This window comes from Crotalus tigris, unplaced genomic scaffold (genome assembly GCF_016545835.1).
Source record: "Crotalus tigris isolate CLP2741 ecotype Arizona unplaced genomic scaffold, ASM1654583v1 scf7180000017987.690289119674:8195010, whole genome shotgun sequence".
NCBI classification, from domain to species: domain Eukaryota; kingdom Metazoa; phylum Chordata; class Lepidosauria; order Squamata; family Viperidae; genus Crotalus; species Crotalus tigris.
Genome location: NW_024096758.1, coordinates 1,870,588 through 1,894,732, shown reverse-complemented (window position 1 = coordinate 1,894,732; position 24,145 = coordinate 1,870,588). Strand labels below are relative to the sequence as shown.

Sequence of the window (24,145 nt, the reverse complement as noted above, 5' to 3'; positions counted from 1 at the left end):
AAATAATTGCGAGCAAATATATGACAGTTTTGTGTTACATATTGGATCCTCAGAATTTCACACCATTATATATTTTAGACAGAAAGATACTAGTGTGGACTCTATTTTTGGATGAAGCTTTAGTTCAATTTATTATTATTTGAATGCTGAGACAAGATAGCAGGGTGAGAAGTCCCCATATCAATGACAGCTAAATATTTTCAGCCATAATGATGCCTATTACTTTAGAATCTGTAGTGTATTAATAGACACATGCTAAATAAATCCATGTAATAATTAAAATGTATTTTTGCTGAAGCTCAGCATTTATATATGTTATTCATTTTAGATGATATTAGAAGTAGAAATCTAAGCCATTTTTCTTTCTTGATCATCATTATCCTTTTGTGGCTTCAAAAAAGCTTTTACTAGCTAAAAATGAACCTCTTGAAAAGCAAATAGTCACTTGTTTGGACTTTTGCTTCCAAAGCAAGCTGCGTACAGTATCTTGGTCCATCTTGTAACTCAGCATTATGAAATCTGGCATCTCACAATTGGAAAATTCTCCAAGAGTTCATTTTAAATTCTTGCTTTGTGATTTTCTGCTCAAGATTAGTCACAAAAAGCATTTTAAAATACAAAAGCTGTTTTTGCCCACAACAATGCAAGCAAAAAAGGAGATTTGCTTCTATCTCAGCCTGGGGCGTGGAAACAGCACAAAAATAGAGATTTGAGCAAAATATTCTGGCAGGAGTAGGAAAATATTGAAACCCTTATTTCAAATATTTTTCCCACCTTTCAAATATAGGATTTCCAGGTTGATTAATTGTTTTAAGTTACAGTAGTACCTTGGTACTCAACTGCTTTGAAACTCATTGACTTTGGTACTAAATGCATTTTGATGTGAAAATTTTGTCTCGGTACTTGTTGCTTGGTACTCAACACACAAGCTAGAATTTAATCAGTGTTGGCTACCTTGTGACTCACTTTGTCTGGTACTCAGTTTTTGGTACTCATTGCTCCTCCCAGAACCAATTAATGATGAGACCGAGGTACCACTGTATTATAGTTTTAAATTAGATTTTGGAATCTTTGAAGGCCATATAACTGGAACTAAAAAATAAATAATAAATCCTTGAAAACCTAGGAAACTACATCATTTTTTACTTAGGCATAAAGTTTGGAGGCAGGCAGAATATTAGCATTGAGACACAGGCACTGAGGTGTTTCCAGTAACAGCCTTTTACAAGACTTCCTAGAGTTGTGCCTCATTTTGTATTGTCTTATTGCATAATTTTTACAGCTGTTAAAAGTTGTAGATGGAATTATCATTTTGGATGACTTATTTTCCCCTTCTTCCTTACAATAAGGGAAATGTCTGTTCTAAGGTAAAAACATAAAACTTCTGTACTCCACTGTTTTGTCACTCATGTAGTAACTAAATTGAGAACCATGAAAAGCCACCACCAAGAATGAAACTTTTTTTGTTTGCTTTGTTTTTGCAGCACTGTGTCTCACTTTTTCCTTGTGAAATATGTGTTGATACCCTTTATTGGTGGCACTGTGAATGAATGGGGCAGTATGTTTGCAAATGACTTCACTGGTACTTAATCCAATTCAGCTGATATTTTTATCTTGTTTTCACATTCTTGTACTATTCAAAGCAAAAAAACTTCTTCATTTTTGAGTAAGAAGAATTGTAACTTTGGCACATAATTTTTGTGATTTAAAAGCCAAAATTAAATAAAGATGCTATTATAATACTTCTGGCTGGTGTTCAGGCCTGAATGCTAGTGAATTACCAAAGCGACCTTGCTTGCATCTGTCAGCATTTATTTAACTACATTTTATAATTGGCAATACTGGCTGGGAATTCTAGAAGTTATAGTTAGATATATTTGGAGTGCTCTAAGGCGGGAGATTTCTAGCACTGAAGGGGGACCATCAAGAATAGATCACTTAGATATTCTTTCTGTTTAAATGTGAGACTATATCATCAAACAGACATTTCATCATCCCTTAGTTATTCCTTTTAAAAAAATGTTTTATTTCATCGTGTCTTGCAGTAAATTCTGTAAGCCAATCATGATATGTGAGGAAAATCTTTCATCCTCTTAAATCTGCTCCTTTCATTACATTTTTTTCTCTCAAGTATAACTAACTTCTATCCTTATCCATTTGCCTTTATGTCAATGATGGAAACCTGCATCAGAAAACTTTTGCTTAGAAAGGAATAAGAACAGAGATACTTGGAGATAAAAGCTATTTATTAATTTGGTTCTTAAATTCTACTTCGGAAACTCTGAAATTTGTTCTTACTCAATCATTGTGATAAAGTTTCTAATGTTTTGCCAAAGATAACTAAAGTTGACTAGATATCAAGGTCCATCTTGGCTTTATATTCCAAAGTATTAAAAAGCACATCTTTCTAGATAGATCTAAGAATGGACATAGATACAGTATTTATATGTTTATAAGTTTTATATTAGAAAGACAATCTCTATAGCAAAGACACTAACATCAGATACATTTTCCAAAAAATGTCTGGTCAGCATAGTTTTGTAAAGATAGTATGTAGAGCAGTATGCTATTATTTCTGCTTTGTTGTTCAAAAACATGTGTTCTGTTTTCAGAGGCTAATGAAATCTTCACTGTTTATATGATCTGATATATCCTTGTTGTTTTTTAGGCTAGTGGACTACCGGCAGCATGATGACGACGAGGGATACTGATAGCATGGGATTCTTCATGATTGCCTTGTTTACTGGATACTAATTCAGAATGCGGACAAGAGTAAACTTTGAAATGCTCCTTTTGTGTGTATCTGGCCCAGAGAAGACTTCTGATTGCCATGTCAATCCTGTTTTCTCTTGCCTTGCGACACCCAGTTAATTGAAGCTTGAGAGAAGTGTTTCTGATTGTTGGTTCCCGTCAAATCAGAAGTTGTATCCTTCATCACAAGAAGATGAAATTTCCATTCTATTGGCTTTTTGTCAAACAGACACAATAATATTTCCTTCCAGAAATCCTGGGATACAAACTGTTTTGAGTATGGCTACCGATCCCACGTGATAGAGGTGTGGCACCAACCTTGGGACTCATGACTGGCTATACAATGTTGCGGAATGGGGGAGTAGGGAATGGAGGCCAACCTTGGATGCTACGATGGTCCAGTCGGATTCGACTCACTTGGCTTAGCTTCACATTATTCATTATCCTGGTCTTCTTTCCTCTCATTGCCCATTACTACTTAACCACCATAGATGATGTAGATGATGCTGGCAAGCGCATCTTTGGTCCCCGCATAGGTAACGAACTTTGTGAGGTGAAGCATGTTGAGGATTTATGCCGAATTCGAGAGTCAGTGAGTGAAGAGCTGCTCCAGTTGGAAGCTAAGCGGCAGGAGTTAAACAGTGAGATTGCCAAGCTGAATCTCAAGATTGAAGCCTGCAAGAAAAGCATTGAGAATGCAAAGCAGGATCTTCTGCAACTAAAGAATGTTATCAGTCAAACAGAGCATTCATATAAAGAGTTGATGGCTCAGAACCAGCCCAAGCTTTCACTGCCGATTCGACTGCTACCAGACAAAGATGACTCTAGTTTTCCCATGCCCAAATCCAGTAGAAACTGCCGGCTGCATAATTGCTTTGACTATTCACGTTGTCCACTAACCTCTGGTTTTCCAGTATATGTCTACAACAGTGACCAGTTTAACTTTGGGAACTCATTGGATCCTTTAATTAAGCAAGCCTTTGAATCCACTGTCAGAACTAACATATATGTTACTGAAAATGCAAACATTGCCTGCCTCTACATTGTCCTAGTAGGGGAAATGCAGGAACCTGTAATGCCTAAACCTACTGAATTAGAACAACAATTGCACGCTCTGCCATATTGGAGGACAGATGGACATAACCATCTCATTATTAATTTATCCAGGAAGTCAGAAACTCAAAACTTTCTTTATAATGTCAGTACTGGGAGGGCCATGATTGCTCAGTCTACCTTTTATGATGTACAGTATCGTCCAGGTTTTGACATTGTTGTATCTCCTCTTGTCCATGCCATGTCTGAACCCAACTTCCTAGAGATCCCACTCCAGGTACCAGTAAAGAGAAAATACTTATTCAGTTTCCAAGGGGAGAAAGTTGAATCTCTTCGATCCAGCTTACAAGAAGTACGATCATTTGAGGAAGAAATGGAAGGAAATGCACCAGCAGACTATGACGATAGGATTATTACCACATTAAAGGCTGTTCAAGACAGCAAATTGGACTTTGTCTTGGTGGAATTTACATGTAAGAATCAGCCAAAGGCAAGTTTGCCCACTGAGTGGGCTCTTTGTGGAGAAAGGGAAGACAGACTACAGCTACTGAAATTATCTACTTTTGCACTGATAATCACCCCGGGTGATACCCATCTTATGATTTCTGCTGGCTGTGCAATGAGACTGTTTGAGGCTCTAGAAGTTGGTGCTATTCCAGTCATCCTTGGAGAGCAAGTCCAACTGCCGTATCATGATGTAATTCGGTGGAATGAGGCGGCCTTAATTATACCAAAGCCACGTATTACAGAAGTGCACTTTCTTCTGAGGAGCATTTCTGACAATGACCTTTTGGCCATGAGGAGGCAGGGCCGCTTCTTATGGGAAACCTACTTTTCTACTTCAGACAGTGTTTTTAGCACGGTCTTGGCTGTCATAAGGACTCGAATCCAAATTCCAGCTGTTCCCATTCAAGAAGAAATGGCGGTAGAGATCCCTCACCGTTCTGGCAAAGCTGCTGGCACAGATCCCAATATGGCAGACAATGGGGATTTAGATTTGGGGCCAGTAGAAACAGAACCACCTTACTCATCTCCTAAATATTTACGCAATTTTACTCTCACAGCAATGGATATTTACAGAAATTGGAACTCAGCTCCTGGTCCCTTCCACCTCTTTCCACACACACCCTTTGATCCTGTTCTACCCTCAGAAGCCAAGTTTTTAGGGTCAGGCACTGGATTTCGACCTATTGGTGGTGGAGCTGGTGGCTCTGGGAAGGAGTTCCAAGCTTCATTGGGTGGCAATGTTCCCAGGGAGCAATTTACAGTAGTCATGTTAACCTATGAGCGAGAGGAAGTCTTAATGAACTCCTTGGAGAGACTCAATGGTCTCCCTTACTTAAATAAAGTTGTAGTGGTCTGGAATTCCCCCAAACTTCCATCAGAAGATCTGCTTTGGCCAGACATTGGTGTTCCAATTGTGGTAAGTCAGATTCAGATATTTCCTTTTTTATTCCTATGAAAAAACTCAAGTTACTATTTATATAAAATGTTGGTCTTCCATTGTGCCATAAGATGTTTTCAGTTTGCATGTATTTTTATAGATTTTAGAGCAAAGCAAACTATGAGATCCAGAAATTGTCCAGAACATTCAGTAAAAATATGAGATTTGTGTTACAGTAAAAGCTGGATGTAATGTGGCCCTTATTTTTTTTTTAAAAAATATTTATTATTTTATATGCTAAAGTACAAAAACAAATATAAAGGTAAACTCTAAAACAACCCAAAATAAAAGCATCCCAATGTTTGCATAAAACACATTACATTATGAAATGAGGCATCTTTTGAATAATCAATTTGAATTTTAGAGTTTCCGTTAAAGCAATGCTGCTTTTAGAGGCTTAGAATATTATTTTAAAATACAATTCCATACGTGCTAGTGAAGAGTGCTACTAGATATTGCAAAAATAAAATATTCTGATTAATTCTCTGATATTGTTCTGAGGGCTGCAAATGTATTTCGCTTCATAATCTGAGCTCTTTATAGATGATGGGGCCTTGCTTGTTATTTCCTAACTAGCATCTATGTAGTATTGGATCTACAGTTATCAACTTTGGATGGGAGAAGTGGGGGAATGAATAGGCTTTGTGGAAGAGATTCAATAGAAGAAAGTTAATAATATTCTGTCTTTCTGGGATGATGGTATGTTTGTTGCTTTGAATTCAAACACACACACACACACACAGAGAGAGAGAGGGAGAGAGAGGGAGGGAGGGAGGGAGAGAGAGAGAGAGAGAGAGAGTAAAAACTCAAGAATAGAATATTTTATTATTTTGTCATCTAGGTCCTTAACATTGGGTTAGATGAACTTAATATTTCATCTTGCAGTTTCTAGCTAATGAATCATGTTGTTCAGTTCTGACAACAGTGAATAAAACACTTTTTTCTGGGAGTAGTAATATAAAATACTTATCTCACTGCAAACACTGCAACATTAATATACAGTAAATGGTGACCATTAATTGGCTACTTAGGCAGAGGTGGACAATCTTTTGTCCGCATGCATTCCCTTCCCCCAGACCAAGCCTCCAGTATGTGATGACAGAATCATGATAATGTCTTGCTTTTTATGTGCTGCAAATGGCAATATGTTAATGTATTATTTTGCAATTAACCCCAATAAAACCAAAAGGGTCAAGAAAAGATCTGAAAGGCCTTTCAGTGAAATCAACACATCATCAAAACTGCCTCCTAGTGGATTGTGGGTACAAAATGAATTGTAACCCCAGGCCAAAACAAAAGTTGTCTAGAGGTCTATTATCTTCTTGGATGGCAGCACTGGTTAATCTAATAAGGGAGTTGAGGCAGATGCAAAGATTATTTGTATCTTGGACATCTACAGAATAAATAAAGCCTGTTCCTTGCTCAGTCTATGGCTAAATTTACCACTGGACCTTTAGATTGGAAGAAATTTTCAAAGTATTCTGTTTGTTGACCTAGAATCATGTACTTTATATTCAGGGCTGTGTGTACATTGAAATCTAATGCTATTTAGAATATAGTGCTGGCTATAGACTTTAGCTTTCAGAAGATAGCAGATATTCTACTTTTTAGGGAGCTTTTTTTTAGTATATACAGTCCTGGAAATACACATAGATGTGTAATAGAGATTAGTGAGACATTGGCAATCAAACTTGCTTAATTTGGTTTCCAGAAGTTCTGATGATAAAGTGCTTCATAACCCAAGCTCTCTTCATAGCTCAGGGTCTCATACTGTTGATCTACCTTATAAAAGTATTTCTAAAATATTTCCAATAATACAGTGGCTTTATTTGCATGATAAAATGAGAGACAAATTTAGCAAACCATGTTAATTTAGTGGGTAGTCTGAACTCAGCCAGCATGGTTATTACATGGTTCATTGTATCTGAAAATTGGGTTGAAGAAACCAGGCAATAGTGTGTTCTGAAGTCGGTCAGAAGTGTTATTTCAAATGTAGCAAAATGAACCCCTGTTCTTTAATATTCATCTCTCATCATTTTTCTTACTTTCTCGGACCTTTCCCTAGCCAAATACTTTCCAATAATACCCTGTGTTGCCTCTCTGATACATCCATGCTGTCCTTTAGCCAGGCAGGGGAATTCTTGGCAGTTGAAGTCCACACATCTTAAAGTGATTTCCAGAGCTTGGGGAAGGAACTTAGCAGAATAGGCTGTAGGCTTACTTTCTCAGAGGTTTTACCAGTGTATAAGGAGCAAAACGGAAAAGGCCAGCGCATAGCACAATTCAATATGTGGCTAAAGGAGTGGTGTAAAGGGGAAGGCTTTGGATATATTAGTCACGATGTCAGTAGCTGGTCCAATCAAAAGATGTACAAAAGAGATGGTTTGCATCCATCAAAAAAAGGGACTGAGTTACTCGGCTATAAATTCACAGATTTTCTGGAGGGAAATTTAAACTAAACAGCGGGGACAGGGAGTTAATTGATACGGAACAACCCTGTCCCCGGCAATTTAAAAACTATAGGGCTATCAGTGCATGTAGCATAGATGTGTGTGTGGACAAGAATACCAACCTTGCTACCAATCAAAATGAAGCCTCTAATAGCGAGTGCCATATAAAGTGCACTAACCAAATAGGTGGTAAGACAATAGGGGAACTCAGGCACCACACAGGTTATGTAGAAAGGAAACACAGGGCCACCCACAAAGGACTCAAATGTTTATACACCAATGCACAGAGTATGAACAGCAAACAGGGTGAACTAGAAATTCAGGTTAATGAGGGCAGATACGATATTGTTGCCATTACGGAAACATGGTGGGATGAAACTCACACATGGAACACACAGCTAGAGGGATTTAAATTATTTAAAAGAAACAGACCAAATAAAAGAGGAGGTGGAGTTGCTCTCTATATAAGAAATAACTACATCTCCACAGAAATAGAGTACAACAATGATAAAAACTGTCTTGAATGCATTTGGGTCAATATAAAAGGGGGGGCAAATGACATTGCCATAGGTGTATACTACAGACCACCCAACCAAACAGAGGAAATAGATGAACTTTTTGCTAGTCAGCTAACTAAGGTATGTAGGAAGCACATCACAATAGTAATGGGGGACTTTAACTACCCTGACATCAACTGGGAGACAAACTCCGCACCAAGTGGAAGATCAAACAGGTTCCTGGCAAACCTAGCAGACAACTTTGTCTCCCAAAAAGTAGAGAAGGGAACTAGGGGATTAGCCATTTTGGATCTAATTCTCACTAACAGAGATGAAATGATAGACGGTGTTGAAGCCATAGGAACCCTGGGAGGAAGTGATCATGCAATATTAGAATTCAACATTATAGAAGCACAACCAATAGAACACAGTCAAACTAGAGTCTTGGACTTCAAGAGAGCTAATTTCAATAAACTTAGAGAGGGCTTGGGAAGGATTCCATGGATGAGAATCCTCAAGGGGAAAACAACTCAAGAAGCTTGGGAAATTTTGAAAAATGAGATAATAAAAGCACAGTCTAGCACAATACCAACAAAGAGGAAAAACAACAGCTCTCAAAAGAAACCAGCATGGCTGCATAAAGAACTCTCTGACAAATTGAAAGATAAAAAGGACAAGTATAGAAAGTGGAAAGAGGGGAACATAACTAAGTCAGAATATCAGCAAATAGCCCAAGCCTGCAAAGATGAAGTGAAGAAAGCCAAGGCTCAAAATGAACTAAGGCTTGTGACCAAAGTCAAAAATAACAAAAAAGCTTCTTTCAACATGTAAAAAACAAGAAAAAAGTGAAGGAAACGATTGGTCCATTAGTGGGTGGAAGTGGCAAGAAGGTGACAAGCACAGGGAGAAAGCAGAACTATTTAACTCGTGTTTTGCATCTGTCTTTACACAAAGGGAAAAAACAGACCAACCTATCAAAAATAGTGCCATAAAAAACAAAACAGAAACACAAGTTAAGATAGGCAAGAAAATCGTTAGTGAGCACCTGTCCAGCCTAGATGAGTTCAAATCGTCAGGACCAGACGGATTACACCCCAGAGTTCTCAAGGAACTGGCAGATGTGATATCGGAGCCACTGAACTATATTTTTCAAAGATCCTGGAACACAGGAGAACTACCAGAGGACTGGAAAAGAGCTGATGTAGTTCCCATCCTCAAAAAAGGAAAAAAAATGGATCCAGGAAATTACAGACTATCAGCCTGACCTCAATACCTGGGAAGATCCTGGAAAAGATAATCAAACAACGAATCAACGAACACCTAGAGGCGAACAAAGTCATTACTAAAAGCCAACATGGGTTTGTCAAAAATAGATCATGCCAGACAAATCTTATTGCATTCTTTGACCAAGTGATAAAATTAGTGGATCAGAGGAATGCTGTGGACATAATTTACTTGGACTTCAGTAAGGCATTTGATAAAGTAGATCACAACCTACTACTTGACAAGATAGAAAAATGTGGGGTAGACAGAACCACCACCAGATGGATCCGTATCTGGCTGACCGGCCGTACTCAGCGAGTGGTCCTCAATGGAACTGCATCTATATGGAGGGAAGTGTGTAGTGGGGTGCCCCAGGGCTCTGTTCTTGGCCCAGTACTCTTCAACATCTTCATCAACGATTTGGATGAAGGGATAGATGGGGAACTCATCAAATTTGCAGATGACACCAAGCTGGCAGGAATAGCCAACACTCCAGAAGACAGGCTTCAGGTACAGAAGGATCTGGACAGACTTGAACACTGGGCACTAACTAACAAAATGAAATTCAATGGTGAAAAAAAGCAAGGTTCTACATTTAGGCAAGAAAAACCAAATGCACAAGTACAGCATAGGTGGCACCATGCTCAATAGAAGTAACTGTGAGAGGGACCTCGGAGTCCTAGTAGACAATCACTTAAATATGAGCCAGCAGTGTGCTGCAGCTGCCAAAAAGGCCAACACAGTGCTAGGCTGCATTAACAGAGGGATAGACTCAAGATCACGTGAAGTACTAATACCACTCTTCAATGCCTTGGTAAGGCCACACTTGGAATACTGCATCCAGTTTTGGTCACCACGATGTAAAAAAGATGTTGAGACTCTAGAAAGAGTACAGAGAAGAGCAACAAAGATGATTAGGGGACTGGAGGCTAAAACATATAAGGAACGGTTGCTAGAACTGGGTATGTCTAGTTTAACGAAGAGAAGGACAAGGGGGGACATGATAGCAGTATTCCAATATCTCAGGGGCTGCCATAAAGAAGAGGGAATTAAGCTATTTTCCAAAGCACCTGAAGGCAGGACAAGAAGCAATGGGTGGAAACTAATCAAGGAGAGAAGCAACCTAGAACTAAGGAGAAACTTCCTGACAGTGAGAATAATTAATCAGTGGAACAGCCTGCCTCCAGAAGCAGTAAATGCTCCAACACTGGAAGTTTTTAAGAAGAGACTAGACAGCCATTTGTCCGAAATGGTGTAGGGTTTCCTGCCCGAGCAGGGGGTTGGACTAGATGACCTCCAAGGTCCCTTCCAACTTTACTACTATTACTAAGTTGTAAAGGCTGAGAAACACAGCTCTAGGCAGAATAGGAAATCTTTTATATTTTATTTTCTGAGTAGGGACTGTATTGGTAAATCTTAAATGGTTAGTTTTTGGGAGGGTGGTATCCAAGAAGCTAAACCTAAATTAGCAATTCAGCGGTCAAGATAAATATTGTTTGAATGCTCTTCATAGAACCAATGTGACATTATAGTTAAAGCATTGTATTAGGATTAAGGAGAGTCAGGTTTATATCTATCTTAACCGTGGAAGCTCACGGGGTGATTTTGTTCCCATCCCTCTGTCCCAACCCAAATTACTTTGTTCTTGGGAAAAAAATGAGGGAATACAGTTTGAAAGGAATGAAAGATAGGATACACTTCAGCAAAGACCTAAATCAATCAATCTATCCATCACATAAATAACTGAATAAAAGATGATACATGTGAATATGCAGGGAAAAAAATCAAATGCACTTAATAGAGTAACTAAATTATCTTGATATATCTGCTTTTCCTCACTGGGAACTGATGCTTTTTTTATATAAACCCTCTAAAAAAGAACTGATGTGCTGTACTTTTTTCTTCCAACAATGTCCCACCACTCCAAACTTTACACAAATTCCACCCATTCTCCCAAATCAATGATATCTTTTTTGGGTGGGGAAAATAATTATACCATATTATGGGTGAGTTTGCTGAGCAGATAGTGGTTAACCAAAGACCATCTATTGATTTTATTTAAAAGCTGAAATTTTGAGAATATACTGATTTATAACTCCAGCCTTTCTTAGGCACTGCAATACAGATTACAAGTTCTCCATGCTACAGGTGAATATAAATCACAGATTTGGCACAGATTTCCATTTTTAGTATAGTTTACTTCTACTTGCAACCCTGTTTATGCTTCCATTCATTAATTCTGAATATTTTAGTAGGAAATCATTCCATGTGTCTGAATCCCATGAGGTTTAAAGCTGATAGCTGAAACCAAGGAATGGAACATTCCCCTTTCTCTAATAGAGGTTGTGATGTGTTTTTGTTTCTTCTCTTGGCATTATTTTGTTGCAAGCTATTTAGCACAAGGTGTGAGAGTTAAGAAAGCAAAGTTTTTCTCTAATTAAAAATGGAAGGGGTGGGGTGAACTGGCATCATTTAAAAATTGTTTTTCTATTAACACCAAATGATTTCAAGCATCATGAGACTGCCAGGTGCAGAAGAGTGATAATGCCACCATGACAAAGTGATTACTGATCAAAGCACCTAAAGCAAGCGGTTAATGAACTTCAACAAATTACAGTGTAGTGATATGGAATGCCATCTGCATTTTGAAATAGGAGCAGCAGCTAAAGTCATAGCAACCAATACACTGAAGCTACCAATTGGAAGAGAGCCACTGTAATGGAATGAATTGAATGCTAAGTTTGAATGCAGGAAATTCAGGATGGATTGAAATCCTTCCTATAATTATTGAAGGGATAAGGATGGAAAGTCTGGTTAATCAACATAGCAAGTATAATTTCTGTTTTTTATTCAACTCTTCTGGTTGAATGAAAACAATTTTTTTCCTTGTTAGAGGGAGACTGGATTAGTTAAGGATAATATAAATTGGGAAGAAAAGGATTTTAGGAGATGGTGGGACAAAATGAAGAGTACCGTGATGAAAAATGATTGAAGATTGGGAAAGGAGAAGATGATAAAAGAAGTGAAGGCTATAGTTGAGATGGAATCTGAGTATAGTAGGCAAAAGAGAAGATGAATGGTTATGGAAGAAGGATTTGGTGGCAGTTGGCAATCATATTAATCCTTTGATGAATGTAGCCTCATTCATCATGGTTATAGTTAAAAGCGAGTGAGCATGACTGAGTTCAACATATCAGTTTTGTTACACGATACATAAAGCTCATCCTGAGATCATCCGGCCTTGTACCCTACATAGTTTGAGTATGTAAAAGGGCATATTTCCTCTTTTATTAGCATCGCCAAGTGACAATAATACTGCTTTTTCTTTGCTCCAGTTTGATTCTAGTTATGAAAATTTGGGAGAAATTTGTACATTGAACTTATTAGATAAGAAGAGTATAATTTCTGAAAAATATCTTCTTTAAAAAAGGAAAAAAATAAAGAGCTACCTTTGCCCATTCTTGAAGTACATACATCTCCATGTAGCAAAATGTACTTACTTTGGAAATAGCAGTGATGATGTAGCTTTGAAGCAGATGATGATAAATAGCTGCACAATCATCATATTAGCAGTTAAATAATTCCTGTGTGTATGAGAAATCAAGGCTGAATCTTCAGATATGATAAAATCTCCTTTGACAAATAGCTTTCCTTTGTTACAAGAATAAGAGTACGTTGGATGAAAATATCATCTTTCTACTACCGGTAACAGTTCAGTCAACTGAAATTTAACAAAGAGTTGCCATGGTTTAGAATAATTTCTCTCTCTTTTAGAATATATCGTCTGTCTATCTGTCTATCTGTCTGCCTGCCTGCCTATCTAAAATATGAAAGTAATATTTAAGCTATAGTTGGTGGCATATATATCAAAGTGTTCTGCTCAATTTTACCCTCATTAAAAGATCATCTCAGTGGATGAGTCAAGAATTGAATATATGTCTCCCTGGTCCAAATTGATATTTTATCCACTGTGTGATACTGGTTTTCAAAGTAAATGCATTTCCCATCATTCCCAACTGGGACAGAGAAATTGGTCCCGCCAATAACACAGATTGAGGCTTTACATAATCCAGTATTCTCTCTTCTCCCTGTGTTTCATTCTATATGTCTGGTTATATGCATTAATATGTGTATATTGAATGGTATCAGCAATATGGAAGGCTGGTGAGGAAGGTGCAGTAACAACTTCACTGATAAGAATAAGCTATGTTGAAAGCGAGTTTTAAAAAGTAGTGAGCTCTACTTATATCTTGTTACTTAGAGTGGGAATTTTAAGTGTGTGGAAGTAGAGGAGCATGGTCTCTCATTTAAAGCAAGGATTTGGGACTCTATTTATGAAAATAGCATTAGAGTGATTCCGATAAAACTTGAGAAAAAATTATTTCAAGATTTAAATTCATTGGTTTTGAACTTTATTTGGCAGGGGAAAAAAGCTAGAATTAAGATGAAAACATTACAAGATGCTAAGGAAAATGGAGATTTTGGGTTGCCAGAATGGACGTGGTATTACCAAGTATCTGTGTTAACATGGGTGAAAGAGTGGGTAACACTTAGAAATAAAAGGTTATTGTATTTAGAGGGACATGATTTACAATTGGGGTGGCATGCTTTCTTATGGTATGGGAAAAACAGAGTCCATAAGTATTTTCAAAATCATTTTATAAGAAATTCCTTGTCAACAGTATGGGAAAAAATTAAAGCTAAAATATATTTAAAAATTCCAGGGTGGTTATCAACAATGGAGGCATTTATACATCCGAACTTGGTAGACTTTGAAAAAATATGGACATATAAAGATATTCTAGATAATGATGGGAAATTAAAATCTAAACAAGAATTGGAAAATCAGGGAAATAACTTGTCCTGGTGGGCACATTTACAGATACAAAGTAGATATGAAAAAGATGTAAAAATGTATGGATTTTACAAGGATCAAACTGTGTTTGATAAGATTTTGTTAACCTCAGATGAGAAATTAATCAAGAAAATGTATAACCTTTTGTTAATTTTAGATATGGAAAGTGAATGTGAAAGAAACAGTGACAAGATGGGCAAAAATTTTTGGCTATAATATAGAATTAGAAAAATGGCAAATGTTATGGGAGAGAAATTATAAATTAACAATGTCAACTTCATACAAAGAAAATCTGTATAAAATGTTTTATAGATGGCACCTATCGCCAGCAAGATTAGCAAAAATATTTAAAAATATGTCAGATAAATGTTGGAAATGTAAACATAACATAGGCACTTATTATCACATTTGGTGGACATGTGGTAAGGCAAAGGCCTATTGGAGAAAGATACATATGTGGTTAGAAAAAATATTGGGTGAACAAGTAGATTTTAAACCTGAACTTTTTTTAATAGGTATTATGCCTGAAAAGACTAATAAACAGAAATTATATTTAATCTTACACATTACTACAGCAACGAGAATAATTTTTGCACAACACTGGAAGAATGAAGGACTGCCATTAAAGGAAGAAATAATCAAGAAAATACTGGAATGTGCAGAGATGGACAGATTAACTATGAGGTTGAAAGACAAAGAAGATACAGACTACTATCAAATTTAGAACTTATTTTATTCTTGGCTAGAGGAAAGAATGAAGGATTAGGAATTGAACATGTATTAGCACAGCAAACTCCAGACAACTTGTTGATTGGAAAAGTTAACACATGTTGATGAAAAAAACACACACCAATAAAATCTTTACAGAAAAAAGATAAGAAAATAGCATTAGAGGAAGAAAAGTCGTAACAGCTACAACATAAAAAAGGGAGCAGAAAATTGGCTGTTAGATTTGTGGGGCCAAGATGAGGTGATCTTTATTGAAACCCCAAACCTATGATTTCTGCTCTCGTTGCCTTCTAATATAGTCATCCCAGGCATTTTTAACTTTTGAAGAAGTAGGGCAGTTGCAGTTTTTCTGAGAATTAACCCCAAACAGTAATTGGGACTATCTCATAATGAAACTAAAGAAGAGGTGTGATGCCAGCTGCTTTTATGAACACAGCATCCCTGATTCCAGATCAGAGATACGTGTTTGTAATCTGTGCAAAAATTTGAAGTTGGTTGTTGTCTTTCCCACATTGCAGATGCTATATATACTATTTTCATTTAGCATGTAAATGAGTTTGTGGCTGGAACAAGAAATTGATTGTGATCTTCCCATGTGATCACCTTCCTAGACTCCCAACTCTGTTCAACATATGAAGAGCTTAGCACTCTGTAGCCAATTGGATTCCTGATGGCAAAACATGGGTACATTTTATATTTTCATGGGTAACATGAGTGCCCTGGGGGCAGCAGTTTGGAGATCACAATTAGTCTGGGAAAAATGTTTGCTGCCAACGAACTGTACTTATTTGAACTAAGCCAGCTCTCAGCACTTAAATAAATTAGAATGAAATGAAGTAGAATTAGAAAAAAGATAAAAAGGACAACCTACAACACATGTTACAAATTTCCTTTTCTTTTCAAAACATTCTTACACTTGTGCAAGTTAATGGGGTTTCCTTTTATTTAGTCCGTTTAACTGTGCAGTAATGTAAAAAAATATAAAAAACAGTAATGTAAAAATGTTTTAAGAGTAAATGGTTGTTTTAATCTTGTTTTCAGAGTAAGAGTATTAAAATTATGTTTTTATATAAAATATGCTATATATAAATCATAAACTAAATTTCAGTTTTACTTTTTATTATACATGTACTTACATTTAATAATTCAAGGAATAATGCATAGATGCAGTTGGAATCTTGAATTTTGCAAGACTTATCTCTTCCCCTTGCTCATTTTGTTTGTGATTCTTTACTTTCAGATTATTTTAGGAAAGGGCATTTAACTTCTGTTGGAACCAATTAGTTGCCAGCTTTTAGAATCCTTCGGTGATAGATGCTTTTAATGTCTAATTCTCTGTTGTACACAGAAGTTTTAATACTCTGGTGGATGAATGCATATCAGTAAGGAAAATTATGTAGTTCTTAAAAGAAAGCATGCATACAGAGATATAATTACCTGCCAGTAGTCTCCATCCTCCCCCAAAACATGGTGCAATCCTTAATGTTTGGAGTGTGATTTTTAAAAAAGCATGGCATTTATTTGTGATGAATTTCTTAAATATAATAAATACCGTATAACACCCTTTGGTAAAAGATGGCCACCTTCAGATCAGTGACAAAATCCTGGGAATTTAAGTATTTCCTTACTAATTTGGGGATATTGCATTATTTGAGAAAGGATTTATATCAGTCTATTTCTTTTTTTAATATGAACAAGGCAGCGGATCTAATATAATGTGTAGCAAGGTATTATTGATAGTATCGATTATACTTGGAAGAGGAATAGGGTCAGTTAGTCATGCTTCATAATTCCTTTATAGTAATAGTAATAGTAGTAAAGTTGGAAGGGACCTTGGAGGTCATCTAGTCCAACCCCCTGCTCAGGCAGGAAACCCTACACCATTTCGGACAAATGGCTGTCCAGTCTCTTCTTAAAAACTTCCAGTGTTGGAGCATTTACTGCTTCTGGAGGCAGGCTGTTCCACTGATTAATTGTTCTCACTGTCAGGAAGTTTCTCCTTAGTTCTAGGTTGCTTCTCTCCTTGAAGTGGGAGTGCTTTATGTGGGAGTGCTTTGCACTCCCACATAAAGTATTGATCCCATGATACCCTTGTGCTGTACCTATAGAGAGTTTTAACAAGCACATGGTTCTGACAATTTCTATACACCTCTCAGTTGCGCAGATTAAAGTTGATGGGGAATCAGGGCTATCTTTGCTGCCAAGAAATAGGGTTTTGTATTTAAAAAAACATAGAACAGACTGGATCAGAAATTATCTAGTAGTCACATTTTCATTTGTTTTATGTCATCATTCCTTCAAGTACTGCACAGTTATTGAACACTCTTGACCAACACTTTGAGGAGCATAGACTTGTCAAGTGCATCTTCTTTAGAACGGTTGCATGTAAAGCATACGGTCAAAGTCCCTCCCCCACTCTCATTAATAATAGTTTGTGTGGGAAGCTAATAAAAATAATTAGCCCTTCACATTTTTGTGTAAAACCCAGCAAATGTTTGCAGTGAATTTATACATAAATACCTGCTTTATAGGTATAACTTCCATTATTCTTTGCCCAAATCCCCACAGAAAAAAGACTTGTATTTTTCAAAGAAATAATTTTAGGGTCAGATGTTGCCCTTTTTTAAGGTTGACTCAGCCTTCCATCCTTCCGAGATCAGTAAAACTGAGGACCCAGATTGTTGGGGGCAATATGCTGATTCTGTAAACCACTTAGAGAGGGCTGTAAAGCACTGGGAAACTGTATATAAGTCTAAGTGCTATTGCTATTCCCACTAGAGTTTTACCAAGTGCTACTTTTTATGTTGTAATTAATGGAGACTGTTAATTTCTGCAGGAGAAAATAAATGATGTGGATACTATTAGGATGGAGCTAATATTGTCCCTGGGGTGCTAGGTTCTTGGTAGCAGCAGATTTTGTACTTTTGCAAGCAAAAGCATCTTACCAGTACTACATAAACTGAGTTATGAGTGTTTCTTAGCAAATGGTTGCATCTAGCCACCAGTATCTAAGCTTGGATGCTAAGCAGCATCAGATATCAATGGGAGACCATCAAAGAATGCAACGGCTGCAAATGATTGATTGTATGCCATCAAATAATTTTCAATTCCTAGTGACCACCCAGATAGATTTTTTTTTATGATGATATGTCTTTAACCTGGTCTTCCAGCATTTCCAATCATGCACCCATCAACATCACAATTGAGTCCATCCACTTTCCTGGTCATCCTCTTCTCTTTCTTTCCTCCTTCCCCAGCATTAGAGAATTCTCCAGAGAGATCTTTGCATAATGTGTCCAAAGTAGGATAATTTGAGCCTGGCAAGAGCTCTAAATAAGAGACAAAAGTTGAAAAACAATTCCAAAGAAGGCGATAGTAAACCATTTCCTACTTATGCTGACAAAAACGTAAAATTGTGGAATTTTCATCGGTAAAATTGGAGTTGAAGAAGAGTTTATGTTATTATTTGAGAGTTGCTTTTCTTAATATATGAATCTGTTTTAGGTCTCAAAGTCCTTTTCGGTCTTTATGGATCTTATCAATTTTACAGAAAATAGCAAGGATTCAGTTTTGGGCCCTCTGTGTGCAAAGCAAGGCCTTCTGTTAGTCACGAACTACAGCAGTGGTCCCCAGTCTTCCCAGCTTTGCGAACTGGGTAGGGGGGCAGGGGAGTGGAAATGGTTTTGTGTGAGCAACACACAAGCTCCATTTGCCTAAGTGGTAGGCACTTGCACGTACTCATGAAGCTCCATTTGTGTGAATGATGGGCACGCACAAATGGAGCTGCACCATACACTCACCCGCCGCTTGCACAGCTCAATTCCAAATGGGCTGCGGCCCAGTACTAGTCCGTGGCCTGGGGGATGGAGACCCTGAACTATAGTACTCCCATCTTTCTAATATTTTGGCTTATTTTGCCATATAGAATTGGATGAGAGCTATTAAAAATTGAGTCACCTCCTGTATGCAAAGCAGATATTTTGTTGATTTTACGGTACAGTAAATTTGGGGGGTTTAATGAAAAGATGAATATATACAGATGGATATATAAAATAATAAGTGTTCCTCTTGAATTGTTGTACATGAAATTCAGATTAATTTTTCCTTCTACAGAGGCCTGCAGCTTGCACTCAAATAAAAAGGTTGTCCCTATAGAAGAAAGTCAGTCTACCAGTTCTTATTAATCCCTGTGGCCATGAATATTCAGTTTCTTGCTGTGAGTCATGCATTTTAAAACATTTTACAGTTTTGGATAATCTGGTGCAACTGCTCTAGGGCACTGTGGAGCACAGCATTTCTTTCATTGTTGTGCTATAAATTACTTTTGTCATCTACCGCTGGAGTATATTATTGCTTTCCTTGTAGATCTCAGGGGCATACTTGTTTGTATGGTATGAATGACTGTGTGCAAATCTGCATTCTATTATGCAAACACTCTGAAGGCTGCAAGATGCCTTGTGGATATTAAGTAGTGAGATCTACAATTTATATGTATTCAGCCTTGCAGGTGAGTAGAAATATTCTTGAGTTGCTAAGAAACAACACTGAAAATTTTACCAATTATTTATCATAAGAGCAGTGGATTGATGAAGTTACATCATCAGTTCTTGTGCTGGTGGAATTCATTGCCATATGAAGTTTTGGTAACCATAAAATGGCATGATATGTTTTGTTCTTACGTTTATTGCTATTTTAATTTGTTATTCACTGCTCAGAGTTGATTATTGAGTGAGCAACGGTTTAAACTGAATTTTACAACAAACAAAAGCTATCTGATTTCTTGAGGCTCCTTTGAAATTTATCCTTATCCGTGTTTGCCAGATAATGTCTCTTATTTACTATTCCTACAGTGCACAAGATGCCTTGCAAAAACTGTCTTTTCATGTCTGCTAGAAATAAAGTAGCTTGTCTAGAATGGTACAGTTGGGGGTTTGGGTTAGGATAATTCAGGCATAAATCTCAAATTCCTATTTCTACAGCACATTTCTGGCTTGCTGGAGGACAGATGCCCTGTTACTCTGAAGCTTATACGTGTATATTTGTACATGTGAAGTTGTACTTACAGCACGCACAAACCTAGTCCCAAAGGCTGTGATTTGCTTCCATCACAGTTCTTTCCTAAATATACTACCGAAATTTGGTGGCAAAAGACTGAAAATCAGTAGCTTAATTTTCTGCTGTTGTACAGATTAATGTGATAGGCCTAAGACTGGATTCAAATGATCAAAGTAATGCTATATACTTTCTCCACAAATCTAAAAACTGAGGAAATCCTGAAAATTATGTCTTAGTAAAGTGGATGAGTATGTGTGAGGAGGCAGTGGTTCCCAGTTGCTGAAAGGTTATCTGTTATTGTTTCATTATTGATCACTTTAGCTTGGGAGAAAATGGAGGAAACAAAATTCTTTGGAGCTTGTAATCTCAGTTGTTGGATGCAATTTTTGTGATGTGTGAATAGAATGAGCCCACATTCCATTTATTCCTCTTGATCAGACATGCTCAGTTATGCTAATTATTAAATATGGAACAAATCTGCATTGAAATGATAGTGTAAATCTGAGGTCAAGACAGAGGAAAATAAACTTATTTACATGTTCTTCTCTGTTTTAAAAATGCTCCATAATGGTGATGAGATAACTTATTTACATAGACTATTTGTTAGGGGTGAAGATGGATAACTGGAGAAATCGTCTGCCTTGGTTGCTTGAAGAAGATCCTCAGCATAGCTTCATCTCCCATCTGCCTACAATATTTGAGGCAAAAGGAAATGGCTTCCTACAGTTATTTTCTTTTTCTTTTATGCCTTCCAAAAACACATATTAAATGCAGATTTAAAGTATCTTGGTAAATAGTGCTGCGTTTGCATCATTTGAAATTTTTACTCTGCAGCCTAACCATAACTTTCTCCGGGAAGGTTGGAGTGCTGACAGAAGTTCTCATCATCTTTTATTTTCTGCAGATCCATTTCAAAAAATTTCTTTTATGGATGTGAATTTTGTAGCATATTAAATATGAACAGATTCTGAAAGAGCTTTTCTGTTTGAGCAAGCTGGTTCTTTCTGTTTTTCAAAAGCTTTTAAACTATTTGTTTAAAAGCTTTTGCATTTACTGTAGGTGTTAATTACACCAGGGGTCTCCAACCTGTGGGCCGCAGCCCACTACTGAGCCATGGCCTGCTGGCCACTGGGCCGTAGGACAGACTGGCCAGTACACACCTTCACCCCCACTTGCGCTAACAATGGGGTGCCGCGTGGCAAAATGGGGTGCAAAACAGCAAAAACGGCACAGTGCTGCACAAATGGGATGCTGCGCTGCACAAATGGGGCGCCACGCAAACTGGGCAGGGTTAGCAAGTGTCACCCGGGTGCTAGCGCCACCCCATTTGCATCATAAGGGGGCCAGCACCGCCCAGTTTGCATCACACATTTGCTTGCCCCATTTGTGTACATGCGTGCACATAAAATGCTCCCCCCCCTTTCCCTCTCGTCCATCAACCGAGAAAGGTTGGGGACCTCTGAACTATACTCAGTCTGGGAATTCTGCAAATTTGAATTATTAGTGATGTTGCTGGAATATCCTGGACAAATATCACATAATTTAATAAATAATTCTCTTTCAGTGGAGGGTCTGATTATAACAAAAAGTAACATTCTCAGAGAGGGGGTAAGGAGATTGGACAATCTGAGTGACAGATTCTTCTGGGGCTCTTTTCCACAAAGCCCCTTATCAGGCATGCATGGTAAAATTCCCCATGCATTCCAAAATTCCCCATGCATCCCCATCTCAAATAATCTCATTTGGGTTGTTTTTTTTATCTTATAGTTGGAACTTTCTCTACTCATGGCTGTGTGTATGTATACATGAATGCACATATACATACATACAGTGGTGGGATTCTCAGTCGTCCAGGTCATAGTTATCCCAAAGATGCTTTTTCACGAGGCAACTGGACTTTCTTGTTTTTCTTTGAAGACGTTTCGCTTCTCATCCAAGAAGCTTCTTCAGCTTTGAAGCTCAGCTGAAGAAGCTTCTTGGATAGGAAGCGAAACGTCTTCAAAGAAAAACAAGAAAATCCAGTTGCCTCGTGAAAAAGCATCTTTGAGATAGCATGATGATAATGATTTATTGATTAGCCATGAGTCCATATCAGGTTACAAAACAGCTAGGTAAAGTTGGGCAAAGCATATTAAAAGAAAAAATTTGTAAACTAATGCAATTAAAGGCAAGTGATAAGAAAAAGAGGAAGAAATAGAACTAAAATATAGTTTCACCATAAATAGTGACTTTTGCAGCCCATTCTGTCTTGAGCTGATTGAGGCTTTCACATGATACACGTGAAAGTATAGACTAACCTTAGTTATATCTATGCCGCATGCCACATGCCCATTCCCTAGTAATAATAAATATTTTACTGGTCATTTTAGGCATATTTGGGCGAAATCACAAGTATAACCAAAGTCCACATTAGCCCCAAGCATAGTCGTGCTATTCTGTGCAAGTGAGAGCTGTAATCTAGAAACAGTCCTGCAAGTTACTCTTGCTTGCTTTCCACCAATTAGAAGGTATGTCCATTATAGCATCTATATCTTAAAACAGTTGAGTTGCAACTTTGAACACTGAAGTGTTGTGGAATAGAAGGATCAAATAGTTATTTTCATGAACAAATCTCAGCACCGTTTCCTTTCAAGAACTATTATATTACTATTACAGTTCAATTCTATTTCTAATGGATGTTTTTAATTTAGGGGTTTTATTTTTAATATATAATGCTTCTTATGTGTTGCTCATTGTGCTACAATTTGGGAGATGGTGGCATTGGCCAGAGTTAGCTCATTGAAGGAACTTGGCAATGAGCAACAACAGTTGGAGTTGCTGAACTGAAAATACTCTATAATTGATAAGATGCAACCAAACCAAAATGTCCTGAATTCTTTAAGACATTTAATAAGAGGATTTTACTATTTCAATGGGGCTTCTATAAGAAGGTGAAGAGGTAATAAGATCCTTGAGCACAGATACCAGCTTTGACTTTACTCTGTTTCTAAGGGTCTGCAAATGGTTATAAATATATAACCACATATTTTCTGCCTCCTTACATCAGGAGGATTGAGGAAAATGAGGGAAGAGTGTTAAGAATGAGCTATGTTCATCGATGATAGATACATATATTCAGAAGATTAGTTTCATTAAATGGAAGCAATGCATATTAAGGTATAAGATTTAGAATATGACAGGTTTTTGAAATTGAAATCTCTTGTCCTTGGAAGAATTATTTGATCTTGGAACAGGTCTTTCCAAATGACCAGAAGTGGTTTGACCTTTAAAAAGGCCATTTTGAGGATAAAATCTTTTGATTGTGAGGCATTTTGTATACTTTTAATAGATCTAAATTGGTAAGTAACTTAATGAAAGTGAAAAGTATTAAACCCATTTGGCCTAGGGGTAGAAAAATCTATATGACAAAATGAAGGAGGTGAAATAACTTATACATGGAGTTATATGTTATCTTCATGCCGGATGATTTATGATAGTTATGGATGGCCAACTAAGGCCCTTAAGTTACAGCCTGGCATGAATAACACGTAAAAAGGTAGGATCTGTTATATAGGAAGACTCATTTTGTGTAAGAGAGGAGGAGGTGGTTATTACAGTAAATGATTGCATACTGAAGAAAGCATGAGGAAAAACAGTGAGAAATAACCATTGTTCTTTCTTCCCTATTTTTCCACTTCATTCATGGCAGAAGGTTATCTTGGTTATCTTGGCCTTGCTGCTTCCCTAAACCATCAATTTTCCCATTTATCCTATTCCTGCTCTTTTCAGGAAAATGTTCTAACCATCATACCATAAGGTAGAATCCTACAGTACATCTTTGTGCCCCTGTGCCAGCTTACAGGTTTTTTCTCAAGCATGATGACTGAAGAATCCACCAATGGGTTATTTCAGTCCTCCTGCCCAATCAGACCAAGTTGTCAAGTTGTCACGCCCCCTCATTATCTGGGGTCTATCCAGTTTTCATCTTGGTCTTCGCCCATGAGGATGTGATTTCTTGACTCTCTCTCTCTCTCGTTGGAGCAGGTCTGATTGAATTATTTAGCTTATT

The 24,145-nt window shown here is 37.3% G+C and overlaps 1 protein-coding gene across 1 annotated transcript in view; it reads left to right on the top strand.

The window, feature by feature from the left end:
* EXTL3 (exostosin like glycosyltransferase 3) overlaps nucleotides 1-24,145 on the top strand; it is an 81,524-nt gene that overhangs the window by 40,398 nt on the left and 16,981 nt on the right. The window contains exon 2 of the mRNA XM_039345924.1: nucleotides 2,669-5,227. Coding sequence (XP_039201858.1) covers nucleotides 3,080-5,227 — 2,148 coding nt within the window. The 5' untranslated portion in view covers nucleotides 2,669-3,079. The remainder of the gene's footprint in view (nucleotides 1-2,668; nucleotides 5,228-24,145) is intronic.